Source organism: Takifugu flavidus, chromosome 1, assembly GCF_003711565.1.
Source record: "Takifugu flavidus isolate HTHZ2018 chromosome 1, ASM371156v2, whole genome shotgun sequence".
NCBI lineage: Eukaryota > Metazoa > Chordata > Actinopteri > Tetraodontiformes > Tetraodontidae > Takifugu > Takifugu flavidus.
In genome coordinates, this window is record NC_079520.1 from 22846110 (window position 1) to 22869780 (window position 23671).

The 23671-nt window shown below is 39.4% G+C and overlaps 1 protein-coding gene across 4 annotated transcripts; it reads right to left on the reverse strand.

The window, feature by feature from the left end:
* Window positions 1–306: 306 nt before the first annotated feature.
* Window positions 307–23554, reverse strand: tmem94 (transmembrane protein 94). 4 transcript variants are annotated; one of them, XM_057017124.1, is made up of 32 exons: window positions 23502–23554; window positions 21856–21997; window positions 19648–19767; window positions 18766–18893; window positions 18449–18585; window positions 18073–18278; window positions 14190–14341; window positions 13875–13977; window positions 13696–13782; window positions 13305–13421; window positions 12784–12840; window positions 10235–10339; window positions 9644–9817; window positions 9300–9518; window positions 8796–9108; window positions 8290–8463; window positions 7600–7702; window positions 7297–7505; window positions 7028–7209; window positions 6715–6847; window positions 6245–6360; window positions 5989–6088; window positions 5755–5863; window positions 5337–5526; window positions 5182–5259; window positions 5014–5099; window positions 4823–4904; window positions 4387–4550; window positions 4170–4264; window positions 3996–4089; window positions 3402–3572; window positions 307–3270 (listed from the first exon to the last, which is right to left on the reverse strand). In XM_057017124.1, exons 2-32 carry the CDS (start codon window positions 21877–21879, stop codon window positions 3198–3200), a joined length of 4101 nt encoding a protein of 1366 aa, XP_056873104.1. In that variant the 5' UTR covers window positions 21880–21997; window positions 23502–23554; the 3' UTR covers window positions 307–3197. The 4 variants fall into 4 exon arrangements, 3 of the variants coding, with proteins under 3 accessions (XP_056873104.1, XP_056873022.1, XP_056873186.1); XM_057017042.1 differs by having other exon boundaries at window positions 23416–23553; XM_057017206.1 differs by lacking the exon at window positions 12784–12840 and having other exon boundaries at window positions 23416–23553.
* Between the last annotated feature and the right edge of the window lie 117 nt (window positions 23555–23671).

A 23671-nucleotide genomic window follows, 5' to 3' on the forward strand; every position in this document is an offset into this window, starting at 1 on the left:
AAAGATTGATCGGAAATTCTTACATATTTTGTTAGCGTTATGGTGCGCTTTGGTTCAAACGTCGCATCCTATTTGTCGATTACTAAAAGTTCTTGAAAAGAATTAAGATAATTCATAACCATCTACTCAAATTATACATGGAAGTTTGAAAAGAAACTAGAAAATAAATAAATTATATCTACAATTGTTTTCAAAATATCAAGAAAATTGAGCTACTTTTTTCTTCCTGGGGAAGGGGGAGGGGGGTTGCGCACTTATTTCCACTTATGCATCTACTGTTTGCAGGCCAACAAAAAAGACACAACATAAATAATAGAATGATTTTATTTATTTTCAACATAAGCAATACACAATCAATTTTGTCAAAATGCCCTAAAGTACAAAATATTCAATTAAGAATTTTGGTAACATACACCACAGTCCATAACCCCCCACAAGAGCCTGCACATTAGCTGGTAGAGGCTCTTGCATATGCTATTGTTAGTAAAATACCTAGCATCAAGTCTGCTGGTTGTACCAGTCACCTGGCAACATACAGTGTTGAAGGAAAAAAACATCCATTTGTGGTGAGAACAGAAGAGGAAACAGCACTGAATACACAACACCTCCTTTGTGCAGACTAGTCCATGGAGTACAAAACATGGACGACTTTAATTCTCTTGCATTGTTTGTTCAAGACCCACATTATCAGGTTTGATTATCATGAGTGCTTGGGTGCCAGTGAAGCAGAATTGTGAAGAGGATTGTGCTTTTGCACCAATTAACACACCTATACTGCAAACATTTATAGCTTTAAGTAGAAACGCGGCCTGCATACTATAGACAGTCTCGTTCGAGTCTCCCATGCAACCAATGACATCGTCTTAAAAAGCTTGTAACATGGTTTTTTTTTCCTTTTATCTCCAAATGAATTAAACAAATATTGCTACGACATGATGGGGGGGGGGGGGGAATCTTTTGGGGTGATGTAGTTTGAAAATTAAAGAAAAAAAATCTGAACTTGAGTTTCAACTTCAAATTAAGATGTCATAAGACCAACCTAATTAAGAAATGATTAAGAAAGTTTATTCTACCCAATCATACAATTGTAACAACTTCAAAGTTCAAATAAAATGAACTTGATCACTTTAATGTTCTGTGACACTTTTTTTAAAGCTCAGAAGTGGGCAAAATTTTCCAACTAAATGAGTAGTTAAAGTAATTAAACAGACCAATCACGATAGTGAAGAGTGACCATAATAAGAATTGTTTGGGTAATCAGTTCTCAGAAGTAATGACAGCTACCCCAGCATACTGGGGACTTAAACTGAACCCTGATTATCATTTTTGATAGCTAAGAGAGGTCAGCAGTTTCTCAGCATCTCACTGACAGTAAGTGTGTTTAGGTAATAAATAGAACATTTCATTTCCTACAGTAAACATTGTGAGATGTTATTGAAATTAGACTTGATTCTCATAAGGAAAACACAAATCTCAACATACACAAGAAGTGGAAGAGCTTCGATATTTCTGTCCACTCACTGTGGGTCTCATATACAGTAGAATTCAAAAGAAAGCAGCACACAGAAAGTTAATCTGACTGAATGGACGCCACTTGAGGATAAAACATGCTGGCACAAGAAATAGAAAATCTGATTATTCAATCTTTCTTCGCAAAAATGGAACAGTATCCTGAGCTTCTGTCTGAATCAGGCAGACAGGCTGAAGAAGGCAACTGAATGATATGAAGCACCTTTCAGACGTCTGGTATGCAGTTTTCACATCAGAACATTAAATAATTTACACTTTGGGGTTAATTCACCATCCATCCAGCAGTGGGCTTTGAATAGGCATGCTGGCACATTCTTCATGGAGTAATGTGTATGGAGCGTAATAGTAGTTAACAGATCTGCCGCATCACTATGACATGTTTAATAACTAAACTGAAAATTTGATACAAGATGCAATGAAATATGAACAGCGAATAACCCCAGGTTTGTGATACATGTGTGGCTGAAATGTTTAAAGCTGAAGCTAAATTTTGTTCCATCTTCAATATCAGGTAGAAACAATTAACAGGAATTATCTGCACTATTTCCCAATTTGCTCCAATTATCTTGAATATTAAGATGTTTGGCAGAAAATAGCAAAGAAAGGTTCCAGATGTTTTATACGGTCAATAATCATATAAAACATCTTAAAGGTATTTAAATGTCAAAGACCTGACTGGGGGGAATAAAACAAAGTAGAAAATTCTCATATGGAGAAAATAAAAATCATACGGTTTGGTAATGTAATTTTGGTTTATCAGATTAACATGACCAAATATCGTAATACAAAGACCCAAGATGTTCAATATTAAAAGCATTTTTTTTCCTTTCAAATGAATTCACAGTGTAAAATACAAGAATGATTGTTAAATGAAGAAATATATCCAAATTCAAAAAAGTCTGGTCAAAGGTTCTTCCAAAAAATAGTTTTTACCGTTTTTTTCTAAAAGATGGCCATAAAACTAGCAAAATTTGCCAGTTTACTCCAATGAACAAACTTCATCTCCCAAACAAACAGGAAAAGATCATAAAGCCAAACTTGTATATTTATGCCTCGCTAAACAGGAATAAATATATATGATGGTGAACAGGTATACATTATTAGCAATAAACATTGTACAGTATTTCAATCATAAGTGGTTTTTCCTGAAGAATATCTTAAACTCAAAACACATTAATTTATCAACAGGTTAAAGAAAGGAAAACACAAAATACGGGTGAAAAATTTAACTTTGAGGGGCCCAGTGGTATGTGTGTCATAGAGACAACAGTAAATTAATTGGATTATTTTCCCCATGAAAATTGCAAATGAATTTAATACTGAACAAATGGTGTTCTTGTGAGTTTTGTGAAGACTTTGAATTTTAACTGGAAAAAACTAAACTAACAACGTAAAATAATGCAATGTATCGCAGATAATAAGGACCATTACAGGAATGAAAGTTAGCATGCGAAAAATTCTTAAAGATGGAGAAAAGATGTATTTCTTTCCTTTATTGTTCTTACATTACTTTAGGAAAGTAGCGCCAAGAGCTCAAAACTCTGCACTATGAAAACCCCTGTCGTTACATTTGGTTGTGCTCCTCCTGCTGATTGCAGCGCCTCTGGGCTGAAGTGTTGGGGGTGTTCTGCCACCCCTTAATTTTCAGGATTGACTCGAAACAAACATCAGAATGGAGAGTTCATACCAAGCTTTGTCTCAAACTGCAGCTTCTGTCTCTTCTGGTAGCGAACACGCACCCTATAAAGTGACCATTGTGAACAAATTAGAACAAATTATAGCGTGCATTAAACATTTCATTAATATCACCAGTTTGCCATTTACTATGAATATTTTCCCATTTTAGCTTTGTCTTGTGGCTGCTGTTGTACCTTATTTCATGTAGTTTCACCACTTCGTTGACCACGACCACCAGCATTAGGGAGAGAGACACCAACAGCCAGGCCAGCAGGGGAATGTCACCCAGGCTAAATGTAAAGAGGCTGCCGTGGTGACACCATAACTGGTAATCAATGATTGCCTGTACAATCTGGCAAAGCAGTCTGGAAAACAGAAAAGACCAAGAATCAGTTTTTTGCAAACAGATTTTTTTCAAAGGATGAAAAGAAATGGAGAAAAGAGCTATGATACATTGTCACATACACAAATGATCCATAGCAGCATTAATGGTTTCATAATATCTAGTAAGATTCCAGTCACCCTTGCCAAATCGCTTCCTCATATGATGGCCTGGTGAAAACACCAATCACGCATGCTCAAACATTGAAGATGCAGTTTCATTTCAGTATCATGCACTTTGACTAGATCACAATGGCCCAGGATCAAACTAACCACCTTTGTATCACAGTAACAACTAGGATCTACCCAGTACTAGGATTTGTTTCACATCTTTTACACAAGCGTGCAGAGTCACAAAGTCCATTCTTTGTGACTATCCATCGACTACTAGAGTTTAGTTCACTTACACAACAGGTACAGTCAAACACCACCAGATGTTACTGAATGGACTTTTTCTCCAGAGAGGCTGAGAGCGGTGGATGTAGCTGAGAGAGATCACCACTGCAGAGAAAAAAAAGCAGATTTAAGCAGCATCTGACATTTAATTGACAAAAACAATGATGTCTTGAAAGCTTTCCTACCTGTGTGTAAGGCAAGAAACCCTGCCATAACCTTCTGCGTCAGTAGCAGGCCATTTGACAGTTCATTGAACCAATGAGGCGCATTTTCTGACGAGCTTCAATCGGAAAAATAAAACAGATCAATTAATTTGCAGTTAATTCACTTCATTTGCAAAATGTCTGTACATTGGATCAGCAAACATGGCAGGAAAGGAACAAGTTACAGCACATCTCCTACCTGGCTGTGAGTATGTGAAGGCAGGTGAAGGTGGTGTTGTCAGTTGAAATGAAGTTGTTGCTCCTTTGACAGACTTCCTGCAGCGTAAAGCCGAAGGCCAACAGGTAGGCACTGACCGTCAGGGTGAATTTCAACAGGAAACAGCCAAGGAAGTAGTTCTGGGTCTGTTCAGAGAAAACAGAGGAGTCATTTTCTGAAAGCCTTCCTCCACTGGTGAAGGACTTGGGGTCAGACTTGTCAAAGTCGACTACTTCTAATGGCCTTTGCCATTTAAGTTTGATAAAACACAAATAATACAAATGTCTTGCACCCTATCCACAGTTGTGCAACACATGATGCTTTTTGACTACATGTATGCACACACATGTGGGAACAAACAAACATCATTTTGAACAGATGTTGTAAAGTAGAATATCTGCTTTCCATCTGATCCTACCTTCCTTGGTATCGCATCCAAGTTCTTCCCTGTCGCAACGGTCATGGCTGTGGTGTCTGGTGGCTTTCCCAAAAGTGACACACTGTAGAAGATGACAACCATTTTACAAGTAGGACTAAATGTTACAGTCCAGTATTACAGGGCTCAATTGCACCACTGATGTGCTTATAATTGTTGCTACGTGTGCATACCTTAGCAGTGGGCAAGTGAAGCATGACAGCCACAAGATGTCAGTGGTGTTAATGGGAGGAGGAAGCTGAGCGAGGCAGGCTAAGAACTGTAAAGAGATACTTCATTTTGTTTCTCCAATTCAGTGTCGACATCTATGAGTCAATGTAGTATTTGGCATTTGCATTCACCTGGATGAAGACCAGACTTAGTTGACACTGTAGAAGGAAAAGGAAGCACTTGCGAATGCCGTAGGTAGTGTGTCGAGCCTGGAATGGGTTCAAAAAAAGACAAATGAATTCAGAATCATGACACAGGCTGTCTAAGGGGTCGGTCTCGGCCTGACCTGCTCAATGAGCTTGACCATGCTGACGCTGTCTCCTTGGTGGAAGATGACAGAACAGCCGAGACTATTGAGCTGTCCAGAGAGCCTCAGAGGAGTAAGACCTTCGGTGTCACCATTAAACCCTCCTCCGGTGGCATATCCAAATGTTTCCCATGAGCACTGGGACGGGTACAAAGGATCAAGAGCAATGCTGTGGAGAAAAATTGGTATGTTGGCTTCACTATGTTCATTATGTCAAGAACACAGAAACTGCACAGAAAATAAATAGCAGAAAATAAATAGAATGCAGATTTATGGATCCACTTAGAAAATTATCATTACTGCTCTTTAAAATTTAAGAAATGGAAAATGTGATCTAAATCTGATATTAACTCCTCAGTGTAAAAATCAATCCACTTATATACTGATGTGTACAGACCTGACGTCACTCTGTAAAAACAGACGACTGTTGCGGAAATTGGCTGAGCTTCCCAGACAGCACGTTACTTCCCTGTTCTCCTGCATGATCTTCATCATCTCACACATGGCTTTAAATGAATTAAAAAAAAAAAAAACAGTCAATGGTCGGTACCATTCTACACCAGGAAAGGACAACTATGTTCTGAATTTCTGTTTATAAAATATCCCAGGAAAAACAAGGATCTACACTCACTGTCAGGAGTGCAGTCAGTGAAGAGAGGTACCAAAAGAGGTACATTATCAATGTTCTTCAAATGAGGCCGAACCTGATGGATACCACGAGGTAGTTTGGCCTAAGAAAGAGTGAAGAATTGTTTCCCGTAAGCAGGAATAAAAAGAGATTCTTCTTAGCAATGCAAAAAGGTTCTACACCCAATAAATATAAGTGACTGTATACTGTATGGAGATTTAAGGGGTGAATTAATAGCAAGAATAAATGGTACTGTTACCCTATTGCAGTCCTCCAGAAAGCTGGGAACATCACTGTCTGTGGGCTGGAAACTAGCCATGTCAGAGTGTGCTTCCTCCTCTGGCAGCAGTGGACCTTCAGCTTCATCCCGAGAATCTGAATCAATTATGGAGACAATAGCGACATGAGTAGTAGTCATATACTAGTAGCTATGTTTGGCTCTCAACTCCAGCCTTTACAGGACCAGTACTTAACCAAGTTCACAGCACACTGATTGCATGACTGGGGTGTACGTTGATTTGTGATACAATGCATATTGAGAGTTCAAATGGCTCAAAAGGGGCCATATAAGTAGGATCTATTTGTTCACAATGATATATTAAGGTGCGGTGTTAAGATGGCTTGAATAGTGTAATCTTGGTTAACAAACAGCCGTTGCAGGGAAAGGCTAAGCTCATCTCTTCAGATGGAAATTGAGTAACTGCTCTGCAAATGGCTTCCATCAGGTACCGTGGTTCAGCTCTTCATGAAGAGAACCCTGGCCGGGGCTAGATGGAGCTCCATCACAGGGACTGTCTCCGTTTGGAGTTAAAGATATGTGACAGTTCCAGCCTGTCTCCAAACCCATTTTCTCTGCAAAAACCTACAAGACACACAATTTTCATGTACTGGTGCAGCCATCGCGAGTTTTATAACAGCAAATTAAATTAATTGTAATTTTATGCATTATTATACATTTTAACTGCACAAACTGAGAGATCATATCAAAAATCAATAATTATGATAGTGACTAGAGAGTATTAGCATGTTGCTATGAATTTACCTTGCTGCGGAGCTCATCCTCCATTGAAAAGTAAACAAATCGAATACACGCGGTCACCAGGGCATCGATAAGCCGCACTGTGTCCAGCCTTGCCTGGAACTGGGATGACACCATTCCCATGAAGATCTGCCCACTGAGGGCCTGGACACAGTCCTCACGTTCCAAACCTTCTCCTATGCCCTCTGTAGACATAGAGGAGATCAATGGCAAATTACCTTCAAATTTGTCAATGAGTACAGATTTTTTGCTGTTGTAAGAGTAAGTCATACCATCAGAGCTCCAGCTGTTTCTACATGAGCTGTGTTTGATGGGAGTGGTGGAGGGCAGCTCCACTCCAGTGAACAAGCAGGGGCCAGGAGCCAGCTCCACGCACTTCCCGTTCAGTTGGCTAGACAAGGACACCTGCATGGGTTTATAGGCAAATGCTGAGCAGTAACCTGACAAACAGGCTCGCTGATAGAAATCCAAAACCTTCTTTCTGTAACAGGAGAGATAGCAAGTGATGCAAAAAAAAAGGGATCATAAATGGGAAGACTGGCAGAAATATGGGTGGCGTGTAACTATTCCTGCACCTGTCTGAGCCTGAGAGGGGGTAGATATCTGTTCCATCCCAGAAGTCAGTGCAGGCCTCCAAAATCAGGTCAGCTGAGCCATGTGACAGCATTTGGACATTGTCTATTAGAGAAAATGGAGGAGGTCAGAGATATAAATCCACAAATATTATTTGGATTATGGGAGACTACAATACGCTCAATATCATTCATTTCTTCCCATCCACATTGTCAGTCGCTTATCTAAGCTGAACTTTCAATTAGTATATCCACACCCACACACAATGTTCAAGGTCAACTGATAGTATTCAATTGACTTGATTTATGTGATTTTGAAGAGTAGAGTTAAGTTGTTGATAAGAAATGGCTTAAAACTGATTTAATCTATTTCATCTTATAACCTGTGTTATTGTAAAAATATGGAAGATTAAACTATAATATAAAAGTATTTCATAGTATAGGAACTATTCAATAAGTTAAATTTTTACAGTTGATGTTAATGGTTACTAAGAGCTGCATTAGTGAAATATATTTAGGAGGGCTTGTAAATGAGGCACATGGAAATAGATATCTACTACAGTCGAGCTATAATAATAAAGATGATAATAGGGATTTGGCCATTTTTATGTAAATGCATAAAAACAAGATAGTATTTCATATAAAACGTGCTGTGCAATACTCAACATTAAATCACAAATATGACAGACTCACTGGATGAGGAGTCTCGTACAAACAGTGAGATGAGGTGGGAGATGGGAGGCTGGCGTTTGGTGAAGCAGTGAAGGTGACGGGAGGTGTATTCCTTGGCTTTCTCTCCTGATGGCAGCTGGTACAAGGCCAGATGGTTCTCCTGTTTAAAGAGCTCACGTGCACCAGGGGTGAACCCTGGACCAAATGCAGACAACAAAAATGGTTTATTGTCCAACAATATTGAACAGCTTCCATTTGGTATTTGTTGGACATTTAGAAAATAGTTTTAAAGTGTTTCTAGTAAAAGGCAAAATATTCCACATATCAGATCTTGAAAATTTGGCATGCTGTGTAATACATTTAACAGAGAAAATCAATCATTTTGTAATTTACTATCTTAAAATCCCTTCCAACAATCCCACCAAAAATTTAGTTTTCCTTATTTATTTGGGAATGTTTTTCTAAATGAATTGCAATTAAATCGCTGTGAGATAACTACAGCCACAACACAAACAGAAATAACTGACCTATTAGCCTGGAGAGCTCACAAAGACCCCACGGGACATAAACCGGTAACACGGTGCCATGGCTCTCTTGCAGAGCTAGGTTCGACAGGTGGTCAGAGAAGCGACATAGCTGCTGGGTGACACTCGCATTGCAAAGGTTTAGCATGATGTTGAGTCCTAGGGGCTTGAGGGACGGCAGGTGGCACTGCCAGGAAAGGTCATCGAACTGGATACTGGTTGGATTCTGCTGGTCCTGTGACAGGCTAAGCATCTCTAAATGGTAGTCACACACATAATCCTCTGCCTCTCCCTCCAAGCAGCCCATGATAAAGTCCTAGACATTCAACATGGAGCAGAAACACAAGAAAACACTTGGCATCATGCAAACATTTCTTCACAACACAAAGACATAGAGTTAATAAATTTGGGGCAGGAACAATGAAGATTTATTGGTGTTATCAATTATCAACAGTTTGAAGTTCTGACTTATTTTCTCAGATTCAGACAAATCAGCACAGCTTTTACCTGCGTTTGGTCATCCTCGCCACCTTCAGTGTCATGGCTGAAGCTCACGTTGGATCCGGAGTGGTGTTTAATGCGAGTGTGTGCAGGCTGGCAGGGACGTGCAAGTCTAGGATCTGAAGAACGAGCTGTGTCCCGTGATGTTTCGCTGGGCTCTGCCATCTCTCCGAGCTGAGTGGACGATTCGGCAGTAAGACACAGCAAAGCCTCCCCTTCTTGGGCCTGCATACCAGCCAGAAATCAGTACACATTGCAGTACTATATTAATATTTATCTCTGTTTCAGCTGAAAGGATTTAGCGCTTACAACCCTATAAACTAAATCAACCATCTTCACGAATTACACACCTCCTCTCTGTCATCATCCATCTCCATTTTGCAGTAGGAATTTACAGATAGGTCATCTCTGAGATCATCTTGGCTGTTGTGAGGAGGTTCCACGCGCCCACTGAAGAAGAGCACAGTCTCTGGACTGGGATTTGGCCATGACAGAACACCCTGCTTGTCCACACAACACAGCACCTACAGAAAATGTCAGGATTACACAGATGTGTGCTGACAAGTCTTCAAATTATTAAATGGTTTGTGTGCAACCTTTTAGCAAACCAGCAATATCAAGCAGTATCAAAACTCTCACTGAAGAGTACATACACATGACCATGTTAATAAGCGACTGCCTGTAGCTAGATAGGCTTTAAGCGACATGCTTTGCAGTCATTACCATGCCATGTGCCCTTAAATGAGAGTTTGGGACTGGAAGATTGCTGGTTTTCTATTAAATTACACACTTGAATTGATTTTAAAAATACACTGAAGGTTCTACTGATGATCTTTCATGCATATTGAATTCAGGATGAAAACTTTTGATTTGCACACTGATTCTAGTTTACTCTAAACAATCAGTGAAAATGATAAATAATTGCATCCTGTCTTACTCACAGTTACAGATCCCAGCGTGTGTAACAGACTGGAAGTATAACAGAGCGTCTGAGAGCGTCCCTTCAGGATGGCAACCAAGTGTCTCCACACACACCGCAGCATCTCCTGCACACACGATTGGGTGCACACATGCACACACAGGCTTAGAAAACAAATGTTCCCAAATATTTGTCAGTGCATGTCAATACATTGTATATACTTAAACTATTTTGATGAAATCCCAAATTAAGGATTATGTATGACTAAGTAAAAAAGTGATCAAATAAAATATAAGGAAGGGGTGCCGAAATGAAAATGGGCACCCCTGATCTAAGGGAGCATTGAGCTAAAAGCTAAACACAGAAGCCCAAAATCATGTCTGGAGTCATAAGAGTACCATAAAAAAGAATGGTTGTCGAAGTGATATGTCAATTTACATTCATATATAAAAATGTTAAAAGCCTCTAGTTTGAGTTCCGTTTTCAAATCTGTATTTTGTTTCCTTATTCATTATAAACAGTGGAAATTAATTTTGTTTTATCAGATGTGAATTCTTGTTGAAAAGTCAGAAGGGTTTCTAGGATGAAAAAAGGCATTTTGAGCAAATGAGACTAGAATAATTTCAATCACTGTACGTGTTGTTTTTATTTTAAACTGAAAATTATACCAAAGTAGTAAATATCAGATGTGTAAAAAAAGATTGAACCCACTCATATATGGATGTATTCTTTTTAATGACACTCATGACTCTACAATAAGCTCTGTAATCAAGCCATTTTGAAAGAATCAATAAGTTTCTCTGCTACAATAAGGTGGTGGAACAAAGAGGGGAGGGTGATGCCAAATGCAAACTGCAACACCAGTAACCTCATTCACCTCAATCATGCAAATGTGTGTTTCCTTTGAATGGGAGTGTTTTCACCTGGCCAGCATGGAACAAACCAACAAAACAAACATCTAAAATGAATTTTTCAAGTATAGGTTTAAACCTCGTAAAAGGCATTGACACACAGGATAAAAGGGAGCAGAAGAAGGAAAGACAACCTTAAATATCCTTCTCTTGATAAAGAAATATGTCTCAATCAGTCAATCTCCTGATTCTGTCAGGGTTGTGAAGTTGATAAAAATGTGTAGTTGTTTTAAAGCTACATTTCCATATACAATTTTATTCACTTCATATTTTATTCAATAAAAAGATATGTGCTTGGAAATTAAAAAGCATGATATATGTCTGTCCAAAAATTCTCACCCACTAATGATATTTTCATAATTTGGTAAATATTATACTTTTACCTGAATAAAAAAGATGATTACTGTAATTGACTACACAAGCCTAGACATTCCAGCATCGTAGGTGGTGGAATGGTATCAAGCATTCAGTGAGGAAATGTAGAAGTATCCATACAGGAGCCAAGCATGCCTGTAATTCACCATTTTCCAAGAGAAGAACACGCAGTTTATAAAACAATTGCCAAAAATATCCTGAGATGGGGGAAAGACCTCAAGTTTAAAATAAATTGAACTCACTAGTTTCCTGAAAATAATTTATGATGATAAAATATGGAAAGAATAAAAGCAACACTTTGATGCTAAATAACCTGAAGTGTCAGCAGCCTTTTACTTTGCTGAAGTAAAAACAATCCTTTTCCCAACATAATCATTTCTTTTTGGGTTTAATGGCAATTACCACTGGTAATTAACGTGTATCCATCTATGCTCACTACATCTTGAAGTAATGAGTATCGGTGTTATTGTATCCAAACTATTAAAAGAAAATACATTCTAATAAATAACTTTTTAAAAAGGATAAAAGCCATTTGACACACAACATTTGAATCAGTTTAATTTGTAGATTTTATTGTAAGAGAAATGAATATACTCTGGGATTTTAGATGATGAAAATCAGATTGCTAGTCCACCATTATTTATTTAATGTTTTTTTAAAGCCATGTACGAAGCCCTTGATCACACATGACTCAAATCAAAATATAATCTTGCAATTAAGTGCAGTTTGAGTTGGTACTTAAGCCAAATGATGCAGGTTTAGAAGAACATACAAAACTGGATTGTCCGCAATCACTAGAGCAATGAAGGACAGTCATTGAGTTTGGTCAGGATCTGTGAGATGCTTTGGAAACAGGAGGTTCATCCCTAATGCATGAATGTATCTGTTGAAGTATTACTGGACACATGAAGAGCATAATCTTTGGTCCAAAGTTGCTCAGTCAAGACACGGTGCCTGATATTTCACAGACAGTTTGACCAAATCCAAAGAGAGAACATGTGCAAAATGAAAAAGGAAGGTGAATCGATGATTGTGTTCAAAGAAAATGAACATATTGAGATTAGAGGTGATTTGAATTGAAATAGGCCCATTAGACTTTCTATGTTTAAAAAAAAAAAAAAATCAAATATATAACGAAGACTGAGGCTAAGGAAGTGGGGTTGGGAGGGTGATGAGAGCTGTGTTTACAGAAGGGGGGGGGTCCAAGGAGGGAGTTGCAGAGGAGCGAGGTCGACGAGCAAGTGAAGACAAGCAAACTTGGAAGCGAGACAGGAAGAGGTTATACCTGGGAGGAAACCACTTCGGTGTAGCTGCTTAGTGTGTCCTCAGAGAATTTAGCAAGCTGGGGCAAGAGGAGAGTCCAGTTAAAACACAGAGGGAGACATTCATACATCTCCTCTGTGTGTGTGTGTGTGTGTGTGTGTGTGTGTGTTGTGTGTGTGTGTGTGTGTGTGTGTGTGTGTGTGTGTGTGGGTCTGTCTAATAAAATCATAATTAGCACCGATATACTAATGATGAATTAGTCTGAACGCTACTGTATCTCCATCAGTAAAATTTATTATGTATGTGATGAAATATATTATGTACTGTCTAACCTAATTTTGTCAAACACGATTCCCATCCAGTGACTGGCGTTCTAGAAAAGAAGTTCTGATTTTTATGTTGTTTTTTTGCAAATTTAGGAGCCTGTACAAAAATAAAACTCAAAAAAAAATATGGCCTGAACAACACAGGCACAAGTTATTGCATAGTCTGCAGTAAAAATTTGTATGCGTGTATATGTGTGCGTTTTGTTGTGTTCCTCACCAGACCAGCTGGTGAAGCCCGACTGAACTCAGCAAGGACCCTGGCCTCCCCAAAGGAATTCAACAGCACCCACATGACAGGAAAAAGGAGGGGGAGGATGGGCAGCATGCCCATCAACTGCAAATACAAGTTTATTTTTTTATTATTACCAACTCCTAAACTTAAACTTTATGAAGAACTGATGCCCAATATCTGCCAGAAGACAATGTTCTCATTGTTAGTTGTTGCTGGTTACATTCAATTTTCTTTTACATCCAATCAGCATCAGTGGTGAAAGTATTTGTATGGGTCATTTTCAACTACACGTATATCAAATTAGAGGATTATTTTTAAAATAAACTCTTTAACATTGTTCATTTTTTTTGGCAAGCATGATCATCATGCTTCATACCTGAAGCTGAATGAAATTGTAGCAAGGAGGGGTCAAGCTGGGCGCATCGCAGAAATACCGGACAGTGTTGACTAGCAGAAATGCCATCTTTAATGGAAAAAGGAGCATTAAAACATTAATGAAGATCCTCGGTCTAACATGGTACAGGAATTTCAGAAAATTTTATATTTAATGCTCACCAATACAACAGGACAGACGAGCTTCGTGATGACAGACTGCACTGTAAACCTCTCATTATCCAGCACTGTGATTGGTCGAGCTAATGCAAACTCTAAACTGTTCCTGTTGAAAAAAAAAGGAAAAAAGTTGAAAGGTAAAAGAATTAGTTTCAGTTCCAATGAGGCTATAGAACACCTAACTCCTCATCATTAAAACAGGTATTATTTATTAAAAGCAGTGAAATTTTTTTTAATCTATGATGCACAGATAAAGTAAAATACAGTAATAAGGGGAAGGTGTGTAAAAAAAAATTACTGCGCGCAAATCACACACACCTAACTATTTCCAGTACTGGCGTGCGGACCACTCTGAAAAGACGATGCTGTTGGGGTCTCTTGGGTGACCGCTTCTCATTGGCCCGCGGGGAAGGAGGAGGGGAAAATGGCGGGAATAAATCTCCTGGCTCCAACACAATGTGCTCATCATCCTAAAGAAAGAAAGAAAAGAGTCATGCTATTTTGTTTTTAATAAACAATCTATACAAACTAAAAAAGCAGCAGTAAGTGGATCAACAGGAATAAATTAACTTTGTATTATTTTTTTCCCATTTCTAGTGACAGTCAGGAGGGAAACGTTCCATAAGATCCATTCAGAGTTCCTGTCTGAGTTCTGATTTCCTTTCTGACTTGGTCCTTAGAACGGACAAAGTCATTATCATTGGAGACTTTAATATCCATATGGACGTTATAAATCACAGCTTTAGAAATGGCTTCATTTCATTACTTGAGTCAGTTGGTTTCCTCCAGCAGATAAACCAACCAACTCATAGCTTTAACCACACCCTAGATCTAGTCCTGATTTATGGTGTTGAGGTAGAACATGTGTCAGTGTTCCCTCAGAACCCAGTCCTGTCAGACCATTCTTTGATCACTTTTACATTTATGATTAAGGATTCTTCTATGCTCAGAACAAAGTCTTACTATAGCAGATGTCTTTCAGATAATGCTGTAGCTAAGTTTAAGGAAGTGATCCCTGTGCTAATCCCAGGACCACTGTGCGTTTCCCCAGGGATCAATCACTATAATCTTAGCCCTGCTGAGGTTGACTCTGTTGCTGAAGGTGCAGCAACCTCACTGAGAATCACACTTGATTCTGTTGCCCCCCTGAAAAAGAAAATAGTAAATCAGAAGAGGTGTGCCCCCTGGTATAATTCACATATCAGGACCCTCAAGCAGAAAGTGCGAAGACTGGAAAGGAAGTGGCATTCTTGTAAAATAGACAGCTATCATGTAGCCTGGAAAGACTGTCTATTAGGTTACAAAAAGGCCCTTCGCAAGGCTAGAGCAGCTTATTTTTCTTCTTTGATTGAGGAAAATAAGAGCAACCCCAGGTTTCTTTTCAGCACTGTGGCCAAATTAACTAAGAGTCAGTGTTTTAGATCCACGTATCCTTTCTTCCCTTAGTGGTGAAGACTTCATGAGCTTCTTCACTGATAAAGTTCTAGCTATCAGAGAAAAAGCTAACCAGCCCATCCCAACAACTGGACCATCACCAGATGTGCCGACTGTGGGAACATACAGGTTCTCCAACGAGCCCTTAAACTCCTTCAGCCCTATATATTTTTCTGAGGCGTCATCGCTAATTCAGAAATCCAAGACCACCACGTGTCTTTTAGATCCCATCCCAACACACCTGTTGAAGGATGTTTTACCATTGATAGGCAGTTCTATCCTGGACCAGATCAATGGTTCTTTAGTGTCAGGTTATGTACCCCGGTCCTACAAGGTGGCACTGATTAAGCCGTTGCTTAAAAAACCATCACTGGATCCTGATGTCTTAGCAAATTATAGGCCAATATCCAACCTTCCTTTTATCTCTAAAGTTCTAGAGAAGGTGGTGGTGACTCAGTTACTAGAGCACCTGCAGAGGAACAGCCTGTTTGAGATGTTTCAGTCAGGCTTTAGAGCTCACCACAGCACAGAAACAGCACTTCTTAAAGTCACTAATGATCTTCTCATAGCTTCCGATCATGGACTGGTCTCTATGCTGGTTCTGCTGGATCTCAGTGCTGCTTTTGATACAGTTGATCACAGCATCCTGTTACAGAGACTGGAACATGTGATTGGGATTAAAGGGACAGCACTAGACTGGTTTAGATCATACTTATCTGATAGATACCAGTTTGCTTATGTCCATGGTGTTCCCTCCTCATACAGTAGGGTTAGCCATGGAGTTCCTCAAGGTTCTGTACTCGGACCAATCCTCTTCACATTGTACATGCTTCCCTTAGGGAACATTATTCGGCAGCATGGGATAAATTTTCATTGTTATGCTGATGACACTCAGCTCTATTTATCCATGAAACCCGAGGAGACAGAAGTTAGTGAAGCTCCAGACCTGTCTTAAAGACATAAAGTCCTGGATGTCTTCAAATTTCCTCCTCCTTAACCCAGGAAAAACTGAGGTCATGGTGTTTGGTCCTGAACCTCTCTGGGATAGATTAGATCACATGATCACTCTAGATGGTATCTCATTAACATCTAGTCTCTCTGTGAGGAATCTAGGAGTAACTTTCGATCAAAATCTCTCCTTCAACTCACACATTAAATTAGTCTCTAGAAGTGCCTTTTTTCACTTGAGGAACATCACAAAGATCAGGAAGCTGCTGACGCGGCATGAGGCTGAAAGGTTAGTCCATGCATTTGTTACTTCCAGGCTGGACTACTGTAACTCTTTATTATTAGGGTGTCCAAACAACTCTTTAAGAAGCCTCCAGGTGATCCAAAATGCTGCAGCCAGAGTTCTGACAGGTATTGACAAAAGAGATCACATAACTCCTGTACTGGTGTCGCTTCATTGGCTGCCCGTTAAATTTAAAATAATTTTTAAAACCCTTCTTTTGACCTACAAGGTCCTCAGAGGCCTAGCTCCATCCTACCTGGAGGAGCTAGTGATACCTTATCAGCCCAATAGACCGCTCCGCTCTCAGAATGCTGGTCTACTTGTGGTTCCCAGAGTTTCTAGTAGAATGGGGGGCCGAGCATTTAGCTACCAGGCCCCCCTGCTATGGAACCAGCTCCCTGTCCAGGTACGGGAGGCTGACTCCATCGCTACTTTTAAGATCAGACTCAAAACCTACCTCTTTGAAAAAGCTTATTGTTACTAATTCAGTAGTTCCAGTTACCATCATAGACAGACAAATGATCATACTTAGGGGGTCGTCTAATCGTTAGGTCACATCTTAGTTATGCTGTTATAGGCCAAGGCTGCCGGGGTCCGGAAACATGATCACCTGACAGGCCTCTGTCACTCCACTGGGTCATGGTTTCCTCTCCTCTCCTCTCCTTTCCTCTCCTCATCAAGCAGACTAGTTCTTGTGTAGTTTTTCTGCTCCCCCCCCCTCTATTTATTTACAGGTATCGCCGCCCTCGGAGCTGCATAATGACCTCCGGCCCCGCTGAAGTGATTGTATATCATATTTTTTGTGTGTGTTTCTGTGCTCTGTGCTCTGTGCCTCTCCTCTCCTCTCCTCTCTCCTCTCCTCTCCTCTCTCCTCTCCTCTCCTCTCCTCTCCTCTCCTCTACCTCCCCTTCACTCTACTTCTCCTCTCCTCTCCTCTCCTCTACCCCTCCCCTCTCCTACCTATCCTATCTTCTACCTGTCCTCCCCCTTCTCCTCTCTCTTTACCCAGCCGGCCATCAGCAGGAGGGTCCCCCTACATGAGCCTGGTCCTGCTCAAGGTTTCTTCCTGTTAAAGGGGAGTTTTTCCTTGCCACTGCTGCTTGTCTGGGGTCAGGCCCTGGGATTCTGGAAAGCGCCTTGAAACAATTTTGATTGTATAAGACGCTATATAAATAAAGACTGATTTGATTTGATCTCCTCATGATGACGTCACACTTTACCTTCACCAACTGATATTTTTTTTGCCAATTTTATGACTAATGAAGGTATTTGGTCATTTACTTTAAATCCTAACCCAGTTATGATTATTACCATATACATAGATTTAGAAAAACACCATGTTTATGGCAAATGTCACATCAGTCTACAATAACTGAGGCAAATCAATTCTATTCAAATCTATGACTTTAAATTAACCGACACCTCAAATTCATCTAGCATTAAGTTGTGATGCGAGTGCGAGCTTGAATTATCACTGCTACATACCGGTATATTAAAGTTTATATTTATCATATTTAATTCCAATCACCAACAAACCTTAATGCCTCTGAGGGATGCAAATGCTTCCTGGCCAGGTCTCAAAGCTATGACATCACCTTCCACCAGCAGGCTGACTGGTAAGTTGACCAACTGAGAATCACGGTATGTCCAGTGAAGGGACCATGATGAGGAGGTTGGTGTGTACAGATGTGGGTAAAGAGATGGCGACCACCTGACCTCATCCATACACCCTGACAAATATTCTTAAAAAAAAGATTAAAGACAGTAATGAGGGGCATGCAGCCATTATTGTGTTTGCTCCTGTTTCATTTTGAACTACAAAAATTACAAGGGGTTATCACCATGAAAGTAAAATTATAAAAAGAAGGATCCCTAAATGTGTTAAAGAGGCCAGACAACTGTTAAAACTCACCATTGAGCTGTGTGATGATGCCCCTGAGGCGTCGGACCATTTCACTCTTCTTCAGTCTCTCCTGACGTCCAACCAGAAGCAAATTCAGCAGGAACAGGACTAGGAGGGCTGCAGAATTCATCAGCTCGATACCAGAGCTATGAAAACATAATATTAACTTAATACTTATAATTATAGGTTGGGGATTGCTCATGTAGGGCCCTGCTGAACTGGCGACTCACCAAGAGGTGGACCCTGCCTTTGCCTATTATGTACCCTCCCCGTGACCCCAAAGGGGTTAAAGAAGATGGGATGTAAAGAAGACAGAGTTCACCTACCTGCCCTTTGGCTGGCTGCCATAGCAACATAAGAGCCCCAGTACCACCAGCAGAGTGAGGGCAGCTCCCGGCCAATGCAGACAGGAATGGCGGTTTCCATGGTAAAGAAAGCTATTCAACCATTGATCCTGTAATATCATGACAGAGAAATCAACTCATTAGATCAAAGGAGGTGGTGTGTTATGTAATGCTGATCAAGAGATCTCTTCAAATAAAGATGGACATGAACAGGCTTGCTGTTCACATGGGGTCAAGGCCATGTTAATCACAAAATGCTTTGTTTGTTTTTATCTTGAGGAATAAAGAGTCCCTACAGGATTTCTGGCTTTTTGTAGCAACTGTAAAAAGCGTAAACCATTTTCTTTTTTTGTAAAAGTAGATGCATGTACAAACTAGACAAATGAATGTTTGTTTATTGTTCATCACATCTCAGGGCCAGAAATCAGCCCATCAGTCCATTTAAAAAACAAATTCTAAGTTTGAAAAGTGATAAAACATTTGATTCTCTTATTAATTTCCAATATGTGAAGTAAGGACAGCATCCTTTGTCATGTGACTTCAGTTAATGTGTTGTATCAGGATGAAGGATGTAGTGCATCCGTTGCCATTTAGAATGATCCCCACAGAAAAAAAAAGTCCTGAGACAAACTGGCAGAAATGTTGCTGCTACTAGTTATAAAAATTGTAAGGTTATCTAGAATTTACAGGCATGAATTTAATGTGTATCAGCTGCAATAGTGGCACATGGAGCTGTTAATGCTGTATAATAATGGCAAATCCCAAACTTCTTGAGTATTAAGAATTAAATTCAGACTCGGTCATTAGTGCTTAAATGTACCAAGCCTAGGGATCAAGAGAAAAGTTGTTAATATGTATATTTACCTGTGCCGAGACCTGCCGCCGCGCAGTCCTTTGGTGCTGCTCCAGGAGGCTGCTCAGCTGATCCCGCAGCTTCACAAGAGCCTGGCCAGTTGATAGTCCTAGAGTCCCAGCATCCTCCTCCTGTAGCAGCAGGAGCAACAACAACTCAGTCTTATTTATTGCAAAAACAGTTTTTTGCATTTTTAAGATAATTGAGATCAACTGATTTTGTGCATACAAAGCAGGCAAGTCTGCAGGTGGCCTGACTGTTGGTGATGCTTACAATAAGACCATCTTAGTGTGCAAAAGCCACAATACTGAAAATGTAGCCCTTTATGTTTTATAACTGCAATGTATGACTTGTACAAAATCAATTACCGGTATGTCAGACAATTATATTATCCTATATGATGCGTCAAATAAATTTGCAAACTTTAAATGTAATGACTTATACCTTTAATTGGAAATTGTAAACAAAAACAACAGCACTACTATCATTGTACTGTGGATTTAATATAATGGAATTCTTTTTTTATTTTTAGGTTTTGTTTCTGTCTGTGCTAAAACAAGAAATATTACAAAAAGGAAAATAAAAATATGCCTGATTGTAATGGGGGACTAACCTTTCCCACCACTCAAGTCAGAATCTGAAAAAGTCTTATAAACACCAGCATCCTCAGGGTTCAGATTTCAAGCTCTTTATCCCACACACCAAAGCTATAAATATCTCTGAATTTTCCCAGAGTAACAAAGCCTCTGCAAAATACTCCAGACAGACATGAAGAGAGAGAGAAAGAGAGGAAGCCTTAACTGCTTTAATGAAGCTGAGCAGAGCTGAGAATGGTCTGCAAGCTCCTTGGACATTCAGCATTATCCTAATAAACTTTATTTAAATAGCCTTAACTAATTCTTGTCTATGGGTTAGAGACTTCAAGCAGTCATTAAACACAAAGGACCTTCACCCAAGTATTGAAACTATGATTATATTTATCATGAAGATTACATATATGCTGGAGGAATCAATCTCAATGTCTTTCAACCCCTGGAAAGACATGTCAGAAGAAACAGGGAGCTAATGGCTGACAAACATTATCATCATTGTTGCCGTTATTGTTATGTAAAAGTAACTTTAGCTGCACTCACATTATGTGCCATAGAGGTGAGCAATTATTCGTAAAAGGGAAGTAAATACAAATTGAATTTACTACACACCATAAAAAGAAGTGTGCATCTTCAACTGTATGCCTGTTAAAAATTAATAATTACATAACTGCATACAAAGGTGGGAGTGCTGACACACACTTATAGGCAGAAAGAGCCTGTTGAGCAATAGGCCCTTTCCTACAAGTTACGTTGACTCAGCAACATAATGTTCTGAAACAGCTGCCCTACGTGTCTATTTCTGACTATAGATTCTCTAATCATTTCTTTTGTCCTTTTCTTTTTCTGCTTCACTTTAGATTTTATTGGGATTTTTTTGTGCATGTGAATCAGATACTAAAGCATATTGACAATATGATAATAGTTTTCATAACTGTGATATTGTAGGTCAAACAAAGGTCATGGTTCTAATTTTACTGCTGCGCTGGGTCCTAGAGTTGGTCACATTGCACCATCTAATATGTATCAGGACCAAATTCACAAGGGCACAAGTAAATGTTGACCAAGATAACATTTCTGACTACATTTCCCTATTCCTGAAATTGAAATCTAACCAACTGTCTTAGCAAAGTCATTCCAACAACTGGCACGACAAATGACCTCCTTCAGAGGTAGAAATGTTCAACCTGACAATGTGCAACAGTGGTTAGAAAATGGATGCAGGGATGATTTTGGGGCTAATGAACATAATGACATGCAAAACTATTTTGATGGTGGAGGTGATAAATAAAATTAATGCTGATGACATTTTTAATTGGTTAAATGGTATAAAAATGACTAATATTTACCATTATATACGTGTGTTGTATATTCTTATATGAAACAGATGAACATTAAAATGGACATATTAATGAATAGTTTGAAACTTGTTTGAAAAAGACTATGAAAAATAGAGGAAAGCTAATTTTCTCTACAAGAAGTGAAATATATTTTTGGAAAGTACCACAAATACATGCAAATATCCAAAGCTAAGTGGCCACATGAGGTTGTGGAAAACCCAGGAGCCCTTGCTGTTCAGTAAACATCTCTTCTCCTTATGCAACAATTTAACATGGCAACCAAACGTACCTGCTTCTTATCCTGCGTCTCCATGGCAACCACAATCACTCAACATGCTCTGCTCCTCAACCAGCCAACAGCACCTGGCAGAGTCCTGTCCGTGCTTCTGTCCCAGTCTGGACCCTCTTGCTTGTGGCTTTCAGCCCCCTGCCTATGAACATAACAGATAAAGAGATTCAAATTTTTAAATAAGGAAAAGTCAGGCAGATGATCATCCCCCCGCACAAACAAACAAAAAAAAATATAGGATTTATCTCATCTGAGACAGTGTTCTTTGTATCTTAGTAACTTCTGATTAAATCAGCTAGAGATGTTCTCAATTTGTGTGTGTGTGTGTGTGTGTGTGTGTCTGTGTGTCTGTGTGTGCTGTCATGTTGCATGGCGGTGGGGGTACAGCAAGAGCCACACGGTAGCATAATACCTCTATTGAAATACAGTTCAAGGCCCTAAATCTACTGATGCTGGTCTCACCACCAACTCTGGTCACATTAGCTCTGTCACAAAAAGCTCAGGAAACTCTGGAGTCAGCAGTATCCATTGGCAAAGACCTGACAGCACTCGGTCAAAGAGATAATAGAATCATGCAGCCTGAAGGGTGATGGGGTGCAACGGCTGCAGAATAAGACTGTTTGAGAAAGATCATATTGGACTTATTTTACAATGTCTTCATGGGGACTACAATGATGAAAATCATCAATACTGTCCACCATTATCGTCTTACTTACCTGTAGTTATGAAATTTGAAAAAAAAATTAAAAAAATACATAAACACCCCACCAGAAAGAGATTTAATACACAAGCTTTAAACGCAGAGGCCTCAGACTCACAATACACACAAGACTTCAGGTTATATATGCAGAACAGAACTCTTGTGTTTTCACAATGTTGTTGATTAAATCCTTAAAAGGTGAAAATGCAGGAAAAAGAAACTGCATAACGGTTCTGAAAAGTAATGCTTTAATAAGTTGTACCTTTGCAAATAGTTCTACAGGTAACTAAACATATTTGTGGTATATATATTATTCTATTTATAATCTGGTTTCTCAGACCTTCCTACTATGAGCTCTTTCGAGCACATTAAGTGAATTTAATTCAACCACAAAAGACATTTAAGAAATTACCCTATTTGACCCCTAATGGCGTCAAACTATATTAATTGAAAAACGTCGTGTCACACATTATGGGTTTAACTCTCAAAATGCATAACTTTACTTCACTCCTAATACATGCAACCTTTAATTAAGACGCCCAGCACTGTTTGTGCATTATTTTCTGATCAGCGCCTGTCAGAGAGAACATGCATAGGTCGAAGCAGACACTTCCGTGTACCGAGTAGAAGCATATTTAAGATAACAGAGAAAGACGTACTTGCTATTGGCAGAATGTAAGTCATCCTGATAAACACTATAAATCGAGTTTATGCTATATGCTATATCCCCTCTCCAGTTAACTCATATCAAAGGCAGACGCTAACAAGCGATTCGGTGCAGATTGCTAGAGCAATACTAATGCAAGACGCAAAAAAAACAACAAAGAATGATGGTTTGAAGATTCTGTCGACAAACTTACCTGCCGTAGCATATACTTTGCTGTTGATTCTTTGTAAAACCCCGCTTTATCTCGAATACAAATATAATTCTTGGCATTTACTTTACCTCAGCAGCCATGTTGGGAAGCCCTCTGCCTGAAGAAGAAACCGCGCGTTGTGATTGGTCGACGTCCGGGCGTCCTTAAAAATTATTGGCTAACGCCAAAATGGGCGGTGATTTAACGCAGGCTCATTTATGATACTATTTTGAAAAATGAAACCTCAGCTGAGGAGTCA